At 42.0% G+C, this 22,807-nt stretch overlaps 1 protein-coding gene across 1 annotated transcript in view; it reads right to left on the bottom strand.

The window, feature by feature from the left end:
- Positions 1 to 17,627, bottom strand: part of RASGRP2 (RAS guanyl releasing protein 2) — a 1,091,080-nt gene extending 1,073,453 nt beyond the window's left edge. Inside the window, exon 1 of the mRNA XM_082270769.1 lies at positions 17,524 to 17,627. Within this exon, the coding sequence (XP_082126895.1) occupies positions 17,524 to 17,593 (70 nt within the window). The 5' untranslated portion in view covers positions 17,594 to 17,627. The remainder of the gene's footprint in view (positions 1 to 17,523) is intronic.
- Positions 17,628 to 22,807: the final 5,180 nt, after the last annotated feature.

Genomic DNA, 22,807 nt, shown 5'->3' with positions numbered 1-22,807 from the left:
TGGCTACCTCGTCCTCCTCCTCCACTGCCGCCGCTTCCACCTACACCGCCATATCCTGCGCCACCTCAACCTCCTACTCCATATGGGCCTCGGCCTCCTGCTACATCATTCAAGATTATTTTTTATTTTTCAGAATTTTATGTTATTTTATGTTATTTCCCTATCCACATTTGTTTGCAGAGCACTTAAGATGATTTTGCTGCCATTTGCAGCCCTCTAGCCCTTTCCATGTTTGTTTTAGAACCATTTTAGTGCTCAAAAGTTTGGGTCTCCGTTGACTTCAATGGTGTTCGGGATCGGGGTAAAGTTCGTGTTAAGTCCGGGTCACGAACCCGGACTTTTTTTTTCAAGTTCGGCTGGACCTGCAGAACCCGGACATTCAGGTGTTCGCTCAACTCTAGTACCAACAGCTCCTGTCAGGAATGGACTCTCTTCTGTCAGCTTCACACTGAGCAGCTTAAATGCCTATCACTCTAGGATAGTTGTGAGTGCATTATAACTTGTTTTTATTTTTCTCATTCAATAAAATCCTGCTATACTAGTGACGGCTTGGCACCTCTCACTCTCCCTTTCTCTCACATTTTTAGTGCCATTAATTGTGAACAGCAACCCAAATGCAGAAACAAACTAACATTTTGCCAAGTAAAAAAACTAGAGATAAAAACACTGCAAAGTAAAAAGGGGCCAAAAAAACATGCGTTTGGAATGGCTTGAGCAAAAAAGACATAAGAGAAGGCTTCTGTTTATCATCATCTTTCCAGGCAGAAAAAAAAAATTCTGCCTGGAAAGGTGAACTTAGCCTTTAAATAATGCCTAATTATCATTCAGTTTAGAATCATATACTCAATCTTTTCCCCTAAATTGCAGGGGAATATGGCAAGTTGGTGTAAATGAACATTTCAGGTAATATTAACCATATCCTAACTTATATCATTTTATATAAATACATTTTTATACATATTTTTTTAATGCAATCCTAGCTGGACAAACCAATGAGTTTTATATTTATCTTGAGATCTGTTTTAAGTTAACCATACACTATTCAGTCTGACTGTACAATCTCCTTTAGATCTACCAACAAGTATGTAATTTAGGGGGCCTATTAATAGATAGGCCCTTTTTCATAGAAATGTATTGTATTGTATAAGTTTGTTCTCATAGTACATAAATTAGATTGCACAGGGATTGTACAATCAGATTGTAGCGTGTGTCGCCACCCTTAGTCAAATATAACCAAAACCATACTGTGCATTACACAAAGTTGTTGGTCCTCTGGTGACAAATAAACAGAAACAGAGCCCTGTCACAGTTTTGACAAAACTAAACCATAAAAAGGAGTAAAAGTAGACATTTCTATTTTTCAGGTTCCTTGTATAATAAACACACTGCTATGGAAGCTCCATATTGTCACCTAAATTCTAGGCAAGATGACATGGTTTCTGGCTACCTTGGCACCGAGAGTTTGACATCTTTAAAGATTGCAGACAGCCTTTTTTTTTCAATCTGATAGACCTTAAAAATTAGGTAAAAGTACAGTAAACCCCCCTCCATTGCGGGGGTTACGTTCCGGACCCAGCCACGAAAAGTGAAAATCCGCGAAATAGAAAAACCCTATTAAAATGCATTGTAGGCATGTTTTTTTTACTGTCACTGTACGTGTAAAAGCATTTTAAGGTCTTTAAACACACTTTTAAAACAATAGAAACTCATTTAAACACATAAAAGATACTGAGAGACATAGCAAGAGCTATGGAAAACACAAAAATATTTCATTTTTAATGATTTATATAGTAAAATAACATTAAAAAAAAAAACGCAATATACCGGGACCGCAAAAACTGAACCGCGATGGAGCGGGGGTTTACTGTATTAGGCAAAAGTATTAGAAGGAAGTAAAGCTTGCTTATGTAAAGAGCAAATATGGCTGCCTCATGTACACATATGATTATAAAATGGAATATAAACAGTTGAATTATTGTCCTTTTAACCACTTGCCGACCGCCAGCAGTACATACAGTATCTTACAAAAGTGAGTACACCTCTCACATTTTTGTAAATATTTTATTATATCTTTTTGAGTGACAACACTGAAGAAATGACACTTTTCTACAAAATTAGTGAATATACAGCTTGTATAACAGTGTAAATTTGCTGTCCCCTCAAAATGACTCCACACACAGCCATTAATGTCTAAACCACTGGCAACAAAAGTGAGTACACCCCTAAGTGAAAATGTCCAAATTTGGCCAAATTAGCCATTTTCCCTCCCTGGTGTCATGTGACTCGTTGGTGTTACAAGGTCTCAGGTGTGAATGGGGAGCAGGTGTGTTAAATGTGGTGTTATCACTCTCTCTCTTATACTAGTCACTGGAAGTTAAACATGGTACCTCATGGCAAAGAACCCTCTGTAGATCTGAAAAAAAAGAACTTTTGCTCTACATAAAGATGGCTTAAGCTATAAGAAGATTGCCAAGACCCTGAAACTGAACTGCAGCACAGTGGCCTAGACCAAACAGTGGCTTAACAGGACAGGTTCCACTTAAAACAGGCCTCGCCATGGTCAACCAAGGAAGTTGAGTGCACGTGCTCAGTGTCATATCCAGAGATTGTCTTTGGGAAATAGATGTATGAGTGCTGCCATCATTGCTGCAGAGGTTGAAGGGGTGGGGGATAAGCCTGTCAGTGCCTGTCAGTGCTCAGACCATACGCTGCACACTGCATCATATTGGTCTGCATGGCTGTTGTCCCAGAAGGAAGCCTCTTCTAAAGATGATGCACTAGAAAGCCCACAAACAGTCCGCTGAAAACAAGCAAACTAAGGACATGGATTACTCAAAACCATGTCCTCTGGTCTGATGAGACCAAGATTAACTTATTTAGTTCAGATAGTGTCAAGCGTGTGTGGCAGCAACCAGGTGAGGAGTACAAAGACAAGTGTGTCTTGCCTACAGTAAAGCAATGTGGTGGGAGTGTCATGGTCTGGGGCTGCATGAGTGCTGCTGGCACTGGAGGGCTACAGTTCACTAAGGGAACCATGAATGTCAACATATACTGTGACATACTGAAGCAGGGCATGATCCCCTCCCTTCAGAGACTGGGCCAAAGGGCAGTAATCCAACATGATTATGACCCCAAACACACCTCCAGGATGACCACTGCTTTGCTAAAGAAGCTGAGGGTAAAGGTGATGGGCTGGCCAAACATGTCTCCAGACCTAAACCCTATTGAGCATCTGTGGGGCATCCTCAAACAGAAGGTGGAGTAGTGCAGGGTCTCTAACATTCACAAGCTCCTTGATGTCATCATGGAGGAGTGAAAGAGGACTCCAGTGGCAACCTGTGAAGCTCTGGTGAACTCCATGCCCAAGAGGGTTAAGGCAGTGCTGGAAAATAATTTTGGCCACACAAAATATTGACACTTTGGGTCCAATGTGGACATTTCCACATAGGGGTGTACTTACTTTTGGTGCCAGCGGCTTAGACATTAATGGCTGTGTGTTGTTATTTTGAGGGGACAGAAAATGTACACTGTTATACAAGCTGTACACTCACTACTTTTCATTGTGGCAAAGTGTAAATTCTTCAGTGTTGGCACATGAAAAGTAGTGGTGGGCCAAACACCCCCCTGTTCGGTTCGCACCAGAACATCTCGAACAGGGAAAAAGTTGTAGCGAACATGCCAACTCTATTAACCACTTAAGCCCCGGAGGATTTGGCTGCTCAAAGACCAGGGCCTATTTTGCGATTCCGCGCTGCGTGATTTTAACGGACAATTGCGCGGTCGTGCGACGCTGTACCCAAATTAAATTGACGTCCTTTTTTCCCCACAAACTGGGGAATTTGTTGGTATTTGATCACCTGTGTGATTTTTATTTTTTGCGCTATAAACAAAAAAAGAGCGTAAATTTTGAAAAAAATATATTTTAACATTTTTTTATATAAAATTCACCCCAAAAAAATCTAAAAATCAAAATGTTTTAACATTTTAGGCCAATTTGTTTTATGCTACATATTTTTTTTTAACTAGTAATGGCGGCGATCTGCGTTTTTTTTTTTTTTAGCGGGACTGCGACATTGCGGTGGACAGATCGGACCCCTGACTAACATTTTTGACACTTTTGGGGGTACCAGTGACATTACTACAGTAATCGGTGCTATACATATGCACTGTTACTGTAAAAATTACACTGGCAGGGAAGGGGTTAAATGTATTAGAGATCCAGGGATTAGGTGTGTCCCTAGGGGCGTGCTTCTGTCAAGGGGCATGGCTTTTGATGTAACCACAGAGACATACGATCCTACATAGCAGGATTGTATGATCTCTGCACTTACATCAGGGAGAATGACAGGCGGCTTTGTTTACATCAGCGCCTGCCTTTCTTCCTCTCCAGCGGGAGATCGCGAGTGACCGGCGGACATCGGAGCCGCCGGTCACTTGCGCGGGGATGTCAGGAAACAAGCAGGGGTGGCACTCACCCTCTCCAGGCTCCTGGGCGAGGAGGGGCTGACTTCCGCAGTAAATGTACTTGCGGCGGTTGGAAAGTGGTTAAAGTCTAAAGGACACGTACATGAAAAATCAAAAGTCCTCATTTTAAAGGATTATATGCAAGTTATTGTCATAAAAAGAGTGTATGGGGACCTGAGTACTGCCCTGGGGGACATGTATCAATGCAATTTTTTTTTTTTTTTTTTTAAACGTTTTTACAAGAGCAGTGATTTTAATAATGCTTAAAGTGAAAAAATAAAAATGAAAAATTCCTTTAAATATCGTGCCTGGGGGGTCCCCATAATGTGCCTGTAATGTGGCACATTTGTATGATGTATGCAGCCTGCTGCAGCAAAACTGACATTTCTAAAGGAAAAAAACATTGACATCTATGGGAAATCTCTGGCAGTTTGGCAAGGCACTGCTCATGAACTATAAGTGACAGGGACACAACACTTGGGGAACACTGAGAGGGGACCCAGGACTACAACATACAGTATCTCAAAAAAGTGAGTACACCTCTCACATTTTTGTAAATATTTTATTATATCTTTTCATGTGACAACACTGAATAAATGACACTTTGCTACAATGTAAAGTAGTGAGTGTACAGCTTGTTTAACAGTGGAAATTTGCTGTCCCCTCAAAATAACTCAACACACAGCCATTAACGTCTAAACTGCTGGCAACAAAAGTTAGTACACCCATAAGTCTAAATGTCCAAATTGGGCCAAAAGTGTCAATATTTTGTGTGGCCACCAAAATTTTCCAGCACTGCTTTAACCCTCTTGGGCATGGAATTTACTAGAGCTTTACAGGTTGCCACTGGAGTCATCTTCCACTCCTACATGATGACATTACAGGGCTGGTGGATGTTGGAGACCTTGCGCTCTTCCACCTTCCATTTGAGGATGCCCCACAGATGCTTAATAGGGTTTAGGTATGGAGACATGCTTGACCAGTCCATCACCTTTACCCTCAGCTTCTTAAGCAAGGCAATGGTTGTCTTGGAGGTGTGTTTGGGGTTGTTATCATGTTGGATTACTGCCCTGCGGCCCAGCTTCTGAAGGGAGGGGATCATGCTCTGCTTCAGTATGTCACAGTACATGTTGGCATTCATGGTTCCCTCAATGAACTGTAGCTCCCCAGTGCCAGCAGCACTCATGCAGCCCCAGACCATGACACTCTCACCACCATGCTTGACTGTAGGGAAGACACACCATCTGAACCAAATACGTTTATCTTTATCTCATCAGGTCACAGGATATGGCTCCAGTAATCCATGCCCTTAGTCTGTTTGTCTTCAGCAAACTGTTTGCAGGTTTTTTTGTGCATAATCTTTAGAAGAGGCTTCCTTCTGGGACAACAGCCATGCAGACCAATTTGATGCAGTGTGCAGCGTATGGTCTGAGCACAGACAGGCTGACCCCCCACCCCGTCAATCTCTGCTACAATGCTGGCAGCACTCAAATGTCTTTTTCCTAAAGACAACCTCTGGATTTGATGCTGAGCATGAGCACTCAACTTCTTTGGTCGACCATGGCGAGGCCTGTTCTGAGTGGAACCTGCCCTGTTAAACCACTGTATGGTCCTGGCCTACATGCTGCAGCTAAGTTTCAGGGTCTTGGCAATCTTTTTTAAAGCCTAGGCCATCTTTGTGTAGAGCAACAATTCTTTTTTTTTTTAGATCCTCAGAGAGTTTTTTACCATGGGGTGCCATGTTGAACTTCCAGTGACCAGTATAAGAGAGTGAGAGCAATAACACCAAATTTAACACACCTGCTCCCCAATCGCATCTGAGACCTTGTAACACTAACGAGTCACAGGGAAAATGGCTAATTGGGCCCAATTTGGACATTGTCACTTAGGGGTGTACTCAGTTTTGTTACCAGCGTTTTAGACATTAATGGCTGTGTGTTGTTATTTTGAGAGGACAGCAAATTTACACTGTTATACAAGCTGTACACTCACTACTTTACGCTGTACACTCACTACTTTACATTGTAGTAAAGTGTAATTTCTTCAGTGTTGTCACATGAAAAGATATAGTAAAATATTTATAAAAATGTGAGGGGTGTATTCACTTTTGTGAGATACTGTATCTATACATTATAAAAGTGGGGTATGCCTGTTCACTACACTGACTGCACTATACTAACTCAACTCACTATCCACTAACTACCTGCCTAACCTCTAATATCATACACTATACACCGTATATAGTGTGGGGCGTGGACTTGCCCCTGAGCCATGATTGGCAAAAGGCAGCCTGCCTTTGGCCAATCATAGCTCTGACAGGACACTGTGCTGTGCTTGGCCAAAGCATACAGGTCATGTGCATGCATTGGCCAATCATCAGTAATTTATTCACTGCACCAATGCAGTGCACTATGGGGCGTTCATTGGGGGGGGAAAACTTCCTGCCAAGTGCCCCATTTGTTTGTGTGTTCAGCGAACACACAAACAGCTGATGTTCGAGTCCAACTTACGTTCGACTCGAACATCAAGCCCATCCCTAATGAAAACATATAATAAAATATTTACAAAAATGTGAGGGGTGTACTCACTTTTGTGAGATACTGTATACTGCTGCAGGTCGGCTCTGTCCCGCAAAATGATGTAACTGTACGGCGCTTCGCGGGACTGATAGTGGGGGAGCACATGCACTGATTGGCCACAGGGGAACCAATCAGTGAGTTTGGCGGCCACGATTGCTGCCGGGCACCCGCAATCACTCCCCGTGGAGACAGAACGGTGGTCTGCCGCTGTGTTCCTCTTACTTGGGAGCACAGGTCTCTGTGTTCATGCAGCAAGCCCATCCCCCCCCATTTAGAAAGCACCCCCTAGGGACACATTTAACCTTTTGATTTCCCTTGGTGTTAGCCCCTTCCCTGCCAGTGTCATTAGTACAGTAATGCATATTTTTAACACTGCCCCCCCCAAAGTGTCAGGTGTCCGATCTGTCCACCGTAATGTTGCAGTCCGCTAACAATCGTTGATCGCAGCCAATACAAGTAAAAAAATAATAATAAATAAATAAAAATGACATAAATCTTTCCCCTAGTTTGTAGATGCAATAGCTTTTGTGCAAACCAATCAATATACACTTATTGGGATTTTCTTTACCAAAAATATGTAGCAGAATACAAATTGGCCTAAAATGATGAAAAAATTCGATTTTTTATTTTTTTTTATTGGGAATGTTATATAGCAGAGTAAAAAAATAGTAAAGTAATAAATATTGTTTTTTTTTTTTTCCGAATTGTAGCTCTTTTTGTTTATAGCGCAATACATAAAAATTGCAGAGGTGATCAAATACCACCAAAAGAAAGCTCTATTTGTGGGAAAAAAAGGACATACATTTTATTTACAACATTGCATGACAATTGTCAGTTAAAGTAACGCAGTGCCGTATCGCAAAAAATGGCCTAGTCATTAACCGCTTTACCACTAGCCACTGTGCTGCTACTGCGGCACAGTGGCTCGTTATCGTCCAGCGACGTAGACCTACGTCGCTGGACTCCTCCCCCTGTAGGCGGCGCTCGCGCGCCGCCGGAGGCGCGCTCCCGCTGTTTTCATTCACAGCGGGAGTCGGGCCAGGGGAGGAGCGGCGGAGATAGCATAGCTGAACATCCGATCTGTCCCTGGCTCACTCAGTCACCTCCCCCCCCACACGTTAGTAAGCACCAGGCATACATTAACCCCTCCCTCTCCAATAAAATTAACCCCTTCCCTGCCAGTGTCATTTTTACAGTAACAGTGCATATATATAGAACTGATTACTGCAGTGATGTCACTGGTACCCCCAAAAGTGTCAAAAATGTCAGTCAAGGGTCCGATCTGTCCGCCGAAATGTCGCAGTCCCGCAAAAAAAATTGCAGATCGCCGCCATTACTCATTAAAAAAAAAAAACACCAAAAACACAAACAAATTGGCAAAAATTTTAAAAAAATTTGATTTTTACATATTTTTTGGGAGGAATTTCATATAAAAAAATGTTAAAAATATTGTTATTTTTTCAAAATAAACGCTCTTTTTTTGTTTATAGCGCAAAAAGTAAAAATCGCACAGGTGATCAAATACCACCAAAAGAAAGCTCTGTTTGTGGGAAAAAAGGACGTAAATTTCGTTTGGGTACAGCGTCGCACGACCACGCAATTGTCAGTTAAATTCGCACAGCGCCGAATCGCAAAAAGTGGCCCAGACGTAAGACAGCAAAATCCTCTAGTGGTAAAGTGGTTAAGGGAGTAAAACCATCTGGTCCAGAAATGGATAATCAAATCACTTACATTTAGCTGATTTTTTTTCCTTATACGTCTTAAAAATTAAACATTTAAAAAAATGGGTCCTCCTTAATATAAAAACTATACAGTATACTTTAGATATTTTTTTTCATATTTCTATTCTTTATTTTGCTATTTATTTTGTAAATAACAGTGGGGGGATAAACAATGATGTGGGTTTTGCAGAGCTTTGAATTTGTAAAAAGAAATCACAGCAGTAGTAGGTTTTTTTTTTTTTTTTTTTTTTTTATACTATTCTTCACTAATTGAAAATTTGTTGGTCTTGTTGCTGAATAATCAGTAGTGGGAAATTAATAGTTCTGGTGCCTTTTAATGCATGTCTGATGCCATAGGAAGAAGGTTTATGGGCTTAGGAGCTCGTAACTAGAAACGGGCGAACGGTTCAGCCCAAACACGAGCTTGGGCCGAACATTTGCCTGTTCAGCTATTCGCCGAACACACGAATTTGCAGGGTGTTTGCTTTGATGAACACCCTGCAGTACACTGACCCAATCAGGGCACAGTGTAAGCTGGTTGTTAAGGAGTGGGGCCGGGGGGTCGAGAAGCCGGCCATTGCTTCCTTAACAACCAATGAGTCATCAGCTGTCAATGTCTTTCCCCATTGACAGCTGAATAAAAAAAAAAAGTGTCAGTAAAAAAAAATAAGGAAAAAAATGGCGAAAAGGATGAGCGACCGCCCCCCCCCCCCTCCTCCTGAATAATATCAGGCCACATGGTCTCAACATGGAAAGGTAGGTGCTTAGAGGCAGAGGGGAATAACCAGATCACAGCCCCCCCCCCCCAATGTGAATGGGTATAGGGTACATAGCACCCCCACCCATTCCTCAAAAAATGTACAAAAAGTAATAACCGCATAAGACAATTTTTGACAAATCCTTTATTAAAATATAAAAAAATAGTGTCCCTCAATGTAAATCCATCAAGCCACCTGCCAAACCGGAAAATAGAAAAAAACAAAAATGCTCTTACTTCCTGGGAGGCCTCTTGCCGTATGCAATCATTTGCATATACTGTAAGTCTTCAGAATGGGTACTTTTGATGTTTCCTGTTTGGCTCCCATAGACTTCAATAGGGTTTGCCGTTTGGGCTAGAACATTTCCCCTGTTCGGGAGTTCTGCTGCAAACTGCACAGAGGGGTGTTGTTTAGCCCATCCCTACTCATAACACTGCTGAGTCTAGGCATTGGAAAATATTGTTGAAAATTGTGATGTTCATACCTAATTTAGCATTGACAAATCAGTGTGGACTGTAAAAGAAAATGCATTAACATATTTTATCTAGCTCGCTACAGATAAATGTACATATTCTAACCAGTAGTTTGATCTGCATAAATATTTAACACTTTATGTGTATCGCTACCCCCTCAGGAGCCACTGAGCATTCTGGGTACCCTGTTCAGTACTGAGCCCTGAGCAGAGTGTTGTCCTTGCTGCCACCTCTTAAATACCTTGGCAAGGTGACTCCCTGGCTGTCAGGATAAAACACATACAGACTGATGAGTTAAATGTTTATTTTGTATTAATGTCACGCAAATGGCAAAAGAAAACAATTGATAAAGTCTTCCAAATGGCAAAACACCAACAAAAAAGGCAATATAACACAATACAGTACCACTTTAAACCACTTCCACCCATCCTACAGGACTGAAGATTTAAATGTGAGCTCCCAAACCGAGAAATTTTCCCCAAGTGAGCAAATAGGATGAGAAGAAAAGAACGAACACAGGGCTAGCTCACTTGTTACATAGTTACATATTACATAGTTACATAGTTAGTGAGGTTGAAAAAAGACATCAGTCCATTCAGTTCAACCTATGATGTGTGTGTGTGTGTCCGCTTTTAACCGTACATTGTATACCCCTGTATGTTGTGGTCTTTAAGGTGTCCATCTAATAGTTTTTTGAAACTATCAATGCTCCCTGCTGATACGACTGCTTGTGGAAGAGAATTCCACATCCTTACCGCTCTTACAGTGAAGAACCCCTTATGCACTTTAAGGTTAAACCGCCTTTCCTCTAGTTTTAGTGAGTGGCCACGTGTCTTATTGTATCTCCTTTCTCTGAATAGTTTGTTCCTTATGCTCGGGTCACCAGTACAGTATTTGTACATTGATATGATATCCCCCTTCAATCGTCTCTTCTCCAGAGAGAATAGGTTCAGTGCTTGTAGTCTTTCCTCATAGCTGATGTCCTCCATTCCCCTAGTTATTTTTGTTTCCCTTCTCTGGACTTTCTCCAGTTCCAGCACATCCTTCCTGAGGACCGGTGTCCAGAACTGGACAGCATACTCCAGATGTGGCTACACCAGAGTCTTGTAGAGTGGGAGAATAATCTCTTTATTTCTGGAGTGAATCCCCTTTTTTATGCGGGCTCTAAGTGAGAATAGTCAGGGTTTAATGCTCAGGAGTTTAGGTACATTTTCCAACAGATACCCTAAACCAGCCATGTCCAACCTGCGGCCCACTGCCTCCTGACAATTTATTATTTTTTTTGCTGGGGAGGAAGGAAGTTAAGTCAGGGGCACGGCCACAGTGGCTTCCAAATAACTGTAGGCAGAGGCTGCCTCGGTGGGGAGGTAGGGGTCAAGTGCTGCCAGATTACAAACAGAGCGGGGATTTCCTGCCTACCCGACGGCCACTGTCACACGAAGCCCCACCTCCTGGACCAGCTCCTATGATAGACAGCACATTGGTGAAGTCTATCATAGGAGCCAGTCCAGGAGACAGGACTTTCTATGACAGCAGTTGCCGGGTAAGCGGGAGATCCCAACTCTGTGTAATCCAGCGGCTCTCCTCTCTCTTTATTGCGGACTGCATTGGATGGGCACGCACCAGTGAGGCTGCATTGGATGGGCATGCACTGGGAAGGTTATATTGGATGGACACTGATCAGGCTGCATTGGATGGGCATGCACTTGTGAGTCTGCATTGGATGGGCACTGATCAGGCTACATTGGATGGGCACGCACTGGTGAACATGCATTGGATGTGCATGCACTAGTGAGGCTGCATTGGATAGGCATGCACTGGTCAGGCTGCATTGGATGAGCATGCACTGGTGAGGCTGCATTGGATGGGCATTGATCAGGCTACATTGGATGGGTACGCACTGACCATGCTGCATTGGATGGGCACTGTTTAGGCTGCATTGGATGGGCACGCACTAGGCTGCAAGTGCCGTGCAATCTCCCGGAGGGAGACTTAGGATGTCTGCAGTCAGTGACAGAGCTGCTGCTTCCTGTATAGTCCTGGCTCTGTCACAGGCGTAGTGATATGAAATGCACTCCGCCTGTGACAGGAACCATACAGGAAGCAGCGGCTCTACTCTCTACTGCAGCCAGTGCTTCCTCCAGCAGTACCCGACGTCATGACCAGCAGAACCCGCGTAACCAGCAGTACCCGCCAGCAGTAACCACACCAGCAGTAACTGCCAGCGGTAACCGCACCAGCAATAACTGCCAGCAGTCTGCAAAATAGGTAAGAAAAGGTATGTGCATTAGCGTGTGTAAATTGTTGCAATATGTTTTTTAATAACTAGTTGTGTTTTGTCATAATATGTCATGTGCTTGTACATACATTTATGAATAAGGACATGACATTTTCTGGCTGCCTAAGTCATATGTGCTAGGGGTGCAACTATCCTCCAGCACATAACTGTAACTATCCCAGCATGTGCAGTGTTTCTGACTCCTACCACCATGATCACTTCAAATCAAGTAGTTAGAGTTCTCCTTTATTATCTCTCAAAAGAAGTAAACCTCTGTATACTGATTCTATTTAATTTGATCATCCTCTAGTTGTGTTAAATGTTTTATTACTTATATACCTTAACTATAGCATATATTTTATATGCGGCCCGAGAAAATTTCTCTACACTCAATGTGGCCCAGAGAAGCCAAAAGGTTGGACACCCATGCCCTAAACACAAGAACTCTTCTGACGTCTATTTGAGGCCCTTACATTGGTGCACACTAGAAAGGTAGTTTCTTTGAGGAAAACGGAGTTGCCCAAGGGATAGAAAAAAAAAAAAGTAACAGAGTTCCCCTTTAGCAAATACTGGTAGGGTGAAGAGTCACTTTAGGTATATTAAATGGTAGCAGAGATTGCTTTGGAAGGAAAAAGGGGGGGGGGGGAGACAAAGTTTGTCTGAAATATGTTTCTTTAAATGGAAACCAGCATTTGAAAAGCAAATGTATTACTTAGATAGCTTGAATCAGAACAGTGTGTGTAGAAGCAAAGGGGTGAATTCTGATATCCTGCAGGTAGTGTTGCTAAAGACAGTAAGAATGTTAGACCACCCGTCATTCGGCCCGTGTGTATGGAGCTTTACAGGAGTAGTGACAGCAGCATCCCTAAGCGGATCACCCAAGCCAGCATATTATCATTGGGAAGGGGGGGGCACAATTTGGAAACTTTGCCTGGTTTCTGAATGGCCTTGTCCCCACACTGGCAGCACTGGATGGGTTATAGCGTCTGTGCCTAAAGGTAGAGGCTTGTAGTGTGAACTGTTTTGAACTCTAGCAACTGAATACAACAAACAGGCTTGAACACAATGGCAGCGTTGTGTGGGTTAGGAACCCTCTCACTCGTCCCAGAGCACAGCAGGGTAAAGCAATGACCTTCCATTTGGAGGGGAGCCCCCCTTTATCCTCCTTTGGTATGGCTGTGTAGATGGCGATGGCATCTGCCCGCAGGTTCCACTATCTTGTCAGGATGATCAGCTCTCTCTGGCGGCTTTTGCAACCAGTGTTAATTTTGGCAGCAAATTTCGATTTAGTTTTAGTCATAGTCTTTTGACTAAAATGCCATTTTAGGTTTAGTCAAATTTTAGTCTTTTGACTAAAATGCTATTTTAGTTTTAGTGGTATTTTAGTCCTCTGAATTGTTTTAGTTTTAGTCATATTTTAGTCTACTAAAATCTCCGGAACATTTTAGTCGACTAAAATCTCATACATTTTAGTCAACTACAAATCAAATGAGTTTAGGTAAATTGTAATACATTATTCAAACATTTCTCTAGAATTCCCAAACAAATTATATTCTCTCGAGGTAAAAATCAAATATGTTCTTATTTATGGTATTAAGGTTTGAACATGCACTACAGACATAGATTCAGCCATTGTGATATATAAGGTCTTTATAAATAAAACCAAGTTTCATAAACAAACAAAAATATTGCTTTTTGACAAACAGAAGTGCAACTTTAAAATACAAAAAAACAAACAAACAAAAAAAAAACAAACAAACTGTATACTCTATTAGTTGTAATGCCATTGCACATATTACCTGAATATATTACCAACAATAAATATTAAGAAAAAATATAAGAAAAGCCTTTTTCTCTTTCAGCAGCTTAGTAGATGCTCCTTGCTTATGCGGTAGTGCCATACATGTTTAAACATTAATGTGCTAATATTACAGGCTCTGGATGGAATTGTGTTGCCGATTTAGAAATGGCCAGCAGAGTAGTGTTAATTTTGATGTCAATTTTCAATTTAGTTTTAGTCATAGTCTTTTTGCTAAAATGCCATTTTAGTTTTAGTCATATTTTAGTCATCTGAATTGTTTTAGTTTTAGTTGTATTTTAGTCTACTAAAATAGTGTTAATTTAGTTGATGAAAATATTTTAGTCGACTAAATTAACACTGTTTGCAACTTGCCAGTTCGGCCCACTCTGGCCTGGGCCCGCGTGGATCCCCTCTCTCTCTTTCTCCCTCATCCAGCCTCAAAGTCTCTCCCATCCCCCCCCATGTTTCCAGGCTTTTGCCTTTTTAAATTCTCCTACCCCTTTGCCAGTCCTCTTTGTTGGTGTAGTTCATTTTTAGCTTATCTGGAAGAAAGAATCCTGCATACAGCATACATGTCCCAGTGTCCCAATCATCCCTGTATGGGTTGTGTGTTCACGGAAGGACAGGGGGAGGGGTATGTCTCTATAATATCAAGAATAATGTAAGGGTGATAGAGAGGAGTGATATTATGGAAGGGATGAGTATGCAGTTAGAATCCGTATGGATAGAACTCCATAATGAAGAAGTAAAGGGAAAAGTAATTGTGGGGGTTTGCTATAGGCCACCCAACCAAAGGGAGGAGGTAGAGCTGGAATTTATGTCACTGTTGGGTAAAGTGGCAAAACTGGGATCAATCATCATATTAGGGGACTTCAATTATCCTGACATTGACTGGGAAGAGGGGACTACTCACTCACAGAAGGCCCATCTCTTCATGGAAACCTTACAGGACAACTACATGTCTCAGTTTGTGCATTCTCCTACTAGAGAAAATGCAGTGCTGGATCTATTGATCACTAATGACCCAGACCTAATCTCGGAGGTAGGAGTCTAGGATAACCTGGGCTCTAGCGATCACAGGATGATCACATTTAGCGTAAATAACAATATAATAAGGCAAGAGGGGAACATAAGAACCCTAAACTTGAGTAGGGCAAACTTTCCCAAATTGTGCTCAATGATGGAAAGGGTAAACTGGGACCAAACCCTACAAGCATTGACCACGGAGGAAAAATGGGAATGCTTTAGGAACATATTAAACAAATGCATCTCGCTTTGCATTCCTATGGGAAATAAATTTAGAAGAGACAAAACCAAACCTGGCTGGCTAAACCGTAATGTTAAAAAACGTATTAGGGGTAAAAAAATGGCCTTCAAGAAATATAAATCAGAGGCCACAGGATCGGCTTTCGAGCAATACAAGGAGGCAAATAAGAAAAGTAAATACGAAATCAAAATGGCTAAAATCAACTTTGAGAGACAAATAGCGGAGGATAGTAAAAAGAACCCAAAGAAATTCTTTAAATATATCAACAGCAAAAAAACTAGGGCAGAGCATATTGCACATATAATTAACGATGATGGGAGGATGGTTACAGAGGACACTGAAAAGGCAACCGTGCTGAACGCTTTTTTCTCCTCAGTCTATACACAGAAAAAGGAGGGGTACACTGACCATGACTCTATGGTTAGTAGCAATACACAGGACTTGCCGCTATGGCTAACAGAGGGTGAAATCAGGGAAAGGATGGATAAAATTAACACAAATAAATCACCAGGCCCGGATGGCGTACATCCGAGAGTACTCAAAGAACTTAGTAAAACTATATCTAGACCACTGTTCCTGATCTTTGCTGACAGTATTATGACCAGGTGATTGGAGGAAAGCTAACGTGATACCGATATTCAAAAAAGGGCAGAGGCATGTCTCGGGAAATTATAGGCCGGTCAGCCTGACATCGAAAGTATGTAAACTTCTGGAGGGGATGATAAGGGACTATATCGTAGAGTTTGCTAAAGGCAACAACATCATCAGCAGTAATCAGCACAGGTTTACAAATGGGCGTTCTTGTCAAACCAATCTCTTAACATTCTATGAGGAGGTGAGCTGTGAGCTAGATAGGGGGAGACCAATGGATGTGGAGTACCTGGATTTCGCTAAGGCGTTTGATACAGTTCCCCACAAGCGCTTAATTCATAAAATAAGATCTGCAGGCATCAACAACAAGGTTTGCTCTTAGATACGAAACTGGCTAAAAGGGCGTGTCCAAAGGGTGGTAATAAATAGCGCATACTCAGACTGGTCTGGGGTGGTAAGTGGGGTCCCCCAAGGCTCAGTCCTGGGACCAACCTTGTTCAATTTATGCATAAAAAGCATTGAGGATGAGATAATTAGTTCTATATCAGTTTTTCCATATGACACAAAATTGGGCAGGGCAATAACTGCACAGCATGAAGCAGATATCCTACAGAATGACCTGAACAAAATAACAGAGTGGGCAACGACATGGCAAATGAGGTTTAATGTGGAGAAGTGTCAGGTTTTGCACTTGGGAACTAAAAACTTAAAAGCACAATACACTTTAGGGGGGGAACCTTTGGGGGAATCAAAAATGGAGAAAGATCTGGGAGTCTTGGTAGAGGATAGACTAAGCAACAGCATGCAATGTCAAGTGGCAGCTGCCAAAGCCGGCAGAATATTAGCATGCATAAAGAAAGGGATGTATTTCAGAGATAAAACTATAATCCTACCACTTTATAAAACTCTGATCCGACCACATCTGGAGTATTCTGTCCAGTTCTGGTCGCCAGTCCTTTAGGAGGGATGTGTTGGAGCTGGAGAGAGTCCAGAGAAGGGCAACTAAACTAATTAGGGGATTGGAGCACCTTAATTATGAAGAGCGTCTACAATCGCCTAATTTATTCTCCCTGGAGAAGACACGCCTGAGAGGGGACATGATAGCAATTTATGAATACCTCAATGGTGATCTCAGCATAGAAAAAAAGCTATTCAGTCGCAAGGATTGCATGAGGACTCAAGGGCATACAATGCGATTAGAGGAGAAGCGTTTTAACCTCAGGCAACGCAGGGGGTTCTTTACTGTTAGGGCTAAAAGATTGTGGAATTCTCTACCACAAGAGGTAGTTTCTGCGGGAAGTATGGCTACTTTCAAAAGACTCTTTGACTTACATCTCGAGGATCAGAACATTCAGGGGTATGAGAGATGATTACGGCCATACACACCTACACAGGTTAAACTGGATGGACTATTGTCTTTATTCAACCTCAACTACTATGTAACTATGTAACTACATTGCGGAACACTTCCAAATTCAGCTCTGCATAACAGCACAGTGTTGCCTATGATCTATAACAACATTAATAAATAATGCTTTTGGTTGTCTTCCATCTATTTGTGAAACAAGAAATAGATAGGACCTTATCTTACCAAAATTCTGGATGCATAGGGCTGTCATTTCATCAATGGTGAGGCCCTTCTCAAGATCCAGCTTCTCCATTGCGGTCTCTCGATTATTGTCCTCTTGACAAGTACTTGTACTTGTATAGCAAGGGTTTCAGGATGACGATTGATCAGGGTGCTAATTAAAAAGAAACAAAAATTATTTCCAAATCTAGAGATTGTTCTTCCAATGTTATTTAAACACCATATAGATATAAACATACCTCCCAACTTTTTGAGAAGGGTACGAGGAACACCTATTAGTAAAAGTATGTAGACATAGGACACAAACCCCTGCCACGCCCCATTAATGGAGAATTATTTAAAAAAATTGATTAGTTAAACACACCAATGCTTTTTTTTAACCACTACCACTCCATTATACTGGCTTTTGAAATTTACAAAGGCAGCATTTTAAAATTAGATGAAAGGTTTAGCACTGGGAAACACTTTTTTGAAACATAAAATGCATTTTATATATACCTATATCGATCAGACCAATATGAGGGACAAATGATGAGGAAAGAGGGACAGAGGGACTAAGTCAGGGATAGTCCTTCAAAATCAGGGACAGTTGGGAGCTATGATATAAATGTTGGCAAAGTCTCTCCAGCATTAGTTCAGAAAAAGGTTAAATGATATGAAAACATACTGTAACACCTTACCCCTCCCAGATTTTGGGTAACCTCTTCCTCTGTCTGTTGTGATTTACTTTCCTGTTTTCAGAACTTACTTCCCCATTACATTGTAAAGCCATAGTGTAACATTTTCAGACTGTTTCATGTTTCTTTATATTTTTTAATTGCATTTAACACTTTGGGGTTTCAACCACACTTGCTGAATTATTCACAGCTAATGGCAATTTATAAGAGCTAATTAACACAGGCAGAAAAACATGCACACAACATCATTTTGTGGGCATTCAAATGTAGTGCTACATTAATTAATGAACCCATACACCCAGCGGTGTCTACATGCATAAATGCATACATGTATAGCCATTCATTGGAATGAAAGAAGAATCTAAAACGCAAACACTTTAGGCATGTATTTTTTACACAGGATGTTCTGCTAGCTCGGAACATATGTATATATCTGTGTGAATGAGCCCTAATAACTAATTAGGCTACATTCACATGGACATTTGTATCTGACAGCAGGTAAACACCAGTAATCTGCAGTTGATAAAATTTAAATATTTCCTTATGATAGTTGCAGTTGGTATTGGCAGCTCACAAAATGCGTCTCAAGCCAGAAAAAAGTGGATCCATTGTTCAGGTGGGTTCAGTTAGTTGCCTTTTTTGTATTAACTGCTCATATTATTACCATAAATAAGGAACAGTAATATACAGTAAAATAATCTATGCCAACGTTGCACAAAAACTGTTTCCCATTTATGCACAACGTATCTTTCCTGACGGCTTCATGTTAGGGTACACATGGTATAACGGAACCGCGACCCACTCTGTACTTGTGGACTTGCATCAGTATACGGCTTCCTTCCAGTCATGAACATAGATATCAGATTTTCCAGCCGCCTCCATACAAAGCTAGCCGACAACTTAGCTTGTACTGGAATCTCCAGCTCCCATTCCTGATTGGCTAGAAATTCCAAATCTTCCAGTGCCCAGAACACTTACGAGATGTTCAGGATCTCTCTTCTGTAATCCTCAATTTCCTCTAACCGCCACTCCAAATCGCTCAACCGCCACTCCAAATCGCTCCCAAAGTCGGGGGCCTTGGACAGCCTTTCTAATAACAGCCCTGGGCTGCCGTAGCAAAAGCCTTCCGTTGGGCTGTCGTCCGCTGTGCATGGGCACACTTGGGTTACATACCAGCGGAGGGCTCTGTAGCTCTTGTCCAACTGCATCTCCACCTGGACCAGTCTGCTTAACTCAGATTTCCATTCCTTGTGCAGTTGTCTCCTCAAAAACACAAATCGATTTTCGTACTGCAATCAGTACCTTTTCTGGAAGGAGGGGAGGATTTTTCCATGGTGTCGCTGCTCACGGGCTAGTGCTTCCTTCCAGAGTTCCCAGCAGATTAAATCATACCATCCTAGCAGGGCCTTCTCTGACACTGGTCCCCTGTGCTGTATCCGCATCTCTCGCAACCTCCTTCCGAATTCCTCTTCCATGGCGGCTGATATCTGTACCTCTCCTCATCTGCTATCTGCACCTTGGATCCTGGTGGAGGTTTGGATGTCCCAGACTGCAGGAAGCATTCCATCGCTGCCACCATTGTAACTGAATCACAATCCACACTGTACTTGTGGACTTCCGTCAGTATATGGCTTCCTCCCAGACGTGAGCATAGATATCAGATTTTCCCGCCGCCCCCATACGAAGCTAGCCGACAACTTCGTTTGTACTGGAATCTCACACATAATTTATATACAGCACACAGGTCAGGGGTTGCCTGATTACATTATCATATGCAGATGGAATTGTATACAGAAATATAATTAACCTGAACTTAATCCAGCCATCTGGTGTAATTTTTCCGGTACCTTTTGGTACCCTAAATTACTCTTTTCACAAGTGTATGCGCCCCACCATTCTCTTTTGGAAAGGTGCGCATACACCTTTAAGACTGAAGCTGTCATCACTCAGCGCCGGACTAGATGGCTATTTAAATCGCCAGTTCTCACTCACATGTGTTCGTTCAAACACCCTTACCTGGATGCTAACTTGGCTTGAAGCTTTCGTGCTTGCAAGCATACCTCGCTGACGGAACCTCGCTGCGCTGATCCCTGCATCCCGCTTCCGCATCATCCGCTCCTCCTGAACCAACCTTCGGCTGTATTGCTATTAGTGCTAAGTACCCCGCAGGGGAACCCTCTATAAACTTATACTAAGCTTACACTATCTAGCTCTGCATAGTAAAGACTATTTATCACATCTGCATATCTAGATTGCTAGCTCTTAAGACTACTGCTACTTATTCCTGCACTGGGTTGATCTCTCTTGTATGTCCACCTGCTACTCTGTCATCTGCTAACATACATGATTGCTAAACCTACCTGCATCCATCTGCTACTGTCTTACCTTTAAGTGTCTGTCACCTACCACCTCCACTCAACCTGTCTCTTAAATCTTCATCACTGTGTTACTACATACATAAAGTCACTCTAGGAACCAGCTTGTTGAGTGTGTGTATTTACTAGCTGAATTAAGACCTTCCACACATGATGAGTCATTGAGGTTGGGAATGGTATCTCAGCATCTCTCTTACATGACTACTGAAGTGGAATATTTCTGCAGCTGAAAATCCACACCATACATGAAACGCAGGAGCGTTACAGATTGAACGAACCACAAATGGATTCAGCAGAAATAACCACTCAGGTGACACAATTAAAACAACAAGTAACTGCGTTAATACACGCACTTGCTGAATTAAAAGAAGACAATCAGGCTCTGTCGCAGCAGGTAATTAGACTGACACAACTTACCTCTGCTCAGTCCCCTGAACCCAAGATAAATCCCCCTTTGGTATTTACAGGCGATCGCAAAAAATTTTGCGAATTTAAAAACGCATGTGAGTTACTTTTTTTGCTAAAACCTCGTACCTACCTTACTGATCACATTAAGGTTTGTACTATTATTTCTTACCTAACAGGCGATCCTCGAGCCTGGGCAGACTCTCTTTTTGAGAAAAACGACCAGCTTCTCAACTCCTATGCCTTGTTCCTAGCAGAACTCACTAGCCTATATGATGACCCCAATAGGCAGAGTACTGCCGATCTTCAATTAAGATCCTTGAAACAAGGAAGGAGGCCTGTAGAAGACTTTGTCGCGGAATTCAAGAGATGGACCCTTGATTCAGAATGGAATGATGCATCTCTGAAAACCCAATTTAGGCTTGGCCTATCAGAAGCCGTTAAGGACGAGCTCGCCCGAGCGGATCTACCAAAAACCCTGGATGCATTAATACAACTCAGTATTACCATAGATAGAAGACTACGAGAAAGAAAGGCTGAGAAAATGGGAATGCCATTATCCGTTTCCTCTCGGATTCCGGCCGTTAACCCCGTTCCTATGGAGGTAGGAACCATACGCCCACCGCTATCAACTATGGAAAAAGCCAAAAGACGATATGAAAATCTCTGCTTGTACTGTGCATCCCCGGATCACAAGATAAATGTCTGTCCCCTAGTCAACAAAAAGAAGGGTGAGTGTTCACATGTCCTCCTAGGGGGATTGACAACTTCATTCACTAACCCTTACATTTTTGTTTGTTTGACATTACAGTGGGACTAGAACAGGATTACTACTAAGGCCATGATTGACACAGGATCTTGTGGAAATTATATTGATATATGTTTTGCTGCTTCAAATAAAATTCCTATTATTTCTAAACTTAAACCTGTCTCAGTAAGTCTTATTACCGGTGTTCCGTTATCCTCTGGTCCGATCACCGATCAGACACAAGCACTTCTAGTCACTATTAACGAGTCTCATAGGGAGACTACTACCTTCGATTTAATACCTTCACCCCACTTTCCCATTGTGTTGGGACTTCCCTGGTTACACACACACCAACCAACCATAGATTGGAAGGAACGGTCCTTGGCCTTCCTCTCTTGCTATTGCGAGAATACGTGTAACCTCCCGGGAAGATTCTGTCTATGGTGACAGATGAGATTGCACCACTATGTTATCAGGATCTTTCTGAGGTTTTTCTTGAGAAAAATGCTCAAGCATTACCTCCTCATCGAGACTATGATTGTAGCATTGATCTACTCCCAAATAGCAAATTGCCGTTCGGTCATGTTTATCCTCTTTCACAGGATGAACTTTCCCATCTCAAAACCTATTTGGATGAGAATTTGGAAAAAGGTTTTATTGGACCTTCCACTTCTTCCACAGCAGCAGGACTCTTTTTTGTTCGCAATAAGGACTCAAGTCTCAGACCTATCATCGACTACAGGAAATTGAATGCTATCACAATAAAAGATCGCTATCCTCTACCGCTTATCCCTGAGCTCATTGAGCAGGTGCGTGGAGCTACCTATTTTTCAAAATTGGACCTGAAAGGAGCATACAATCTCATTCGAATCCGTGATGGACACGAGTGGAAGACTGCATTCAGAACCAGATACGGATTGTTCGAATATCTTGTGATGCCATTCGGGCTATGCAACGCCCCTGCAGTTTTCCAACGATTTATAAACTATATTTTTAAAGACTTACTAGATGTCTGTGTTGTGGTATATCTGGACGATATACTTATATATTCACGATCCCTGTCTGAACACATAAGACATGTA

The sequence above is a fragment of the Pelophylax lessonae genome, assembly GCF_965119305.1.
Source record: "Pelophylax lessonae genome assembly, chromosome: 10".
NCBI classification, from domain to species: Eukaryota; Metazoa; Chordata; class Amphibia; order Anura; family Ranidae; genus Pelophylax; species Pelophylax lessonae.
This window is presented reverse-complemented; position numbering and strand designations above follow the sequence as displayed.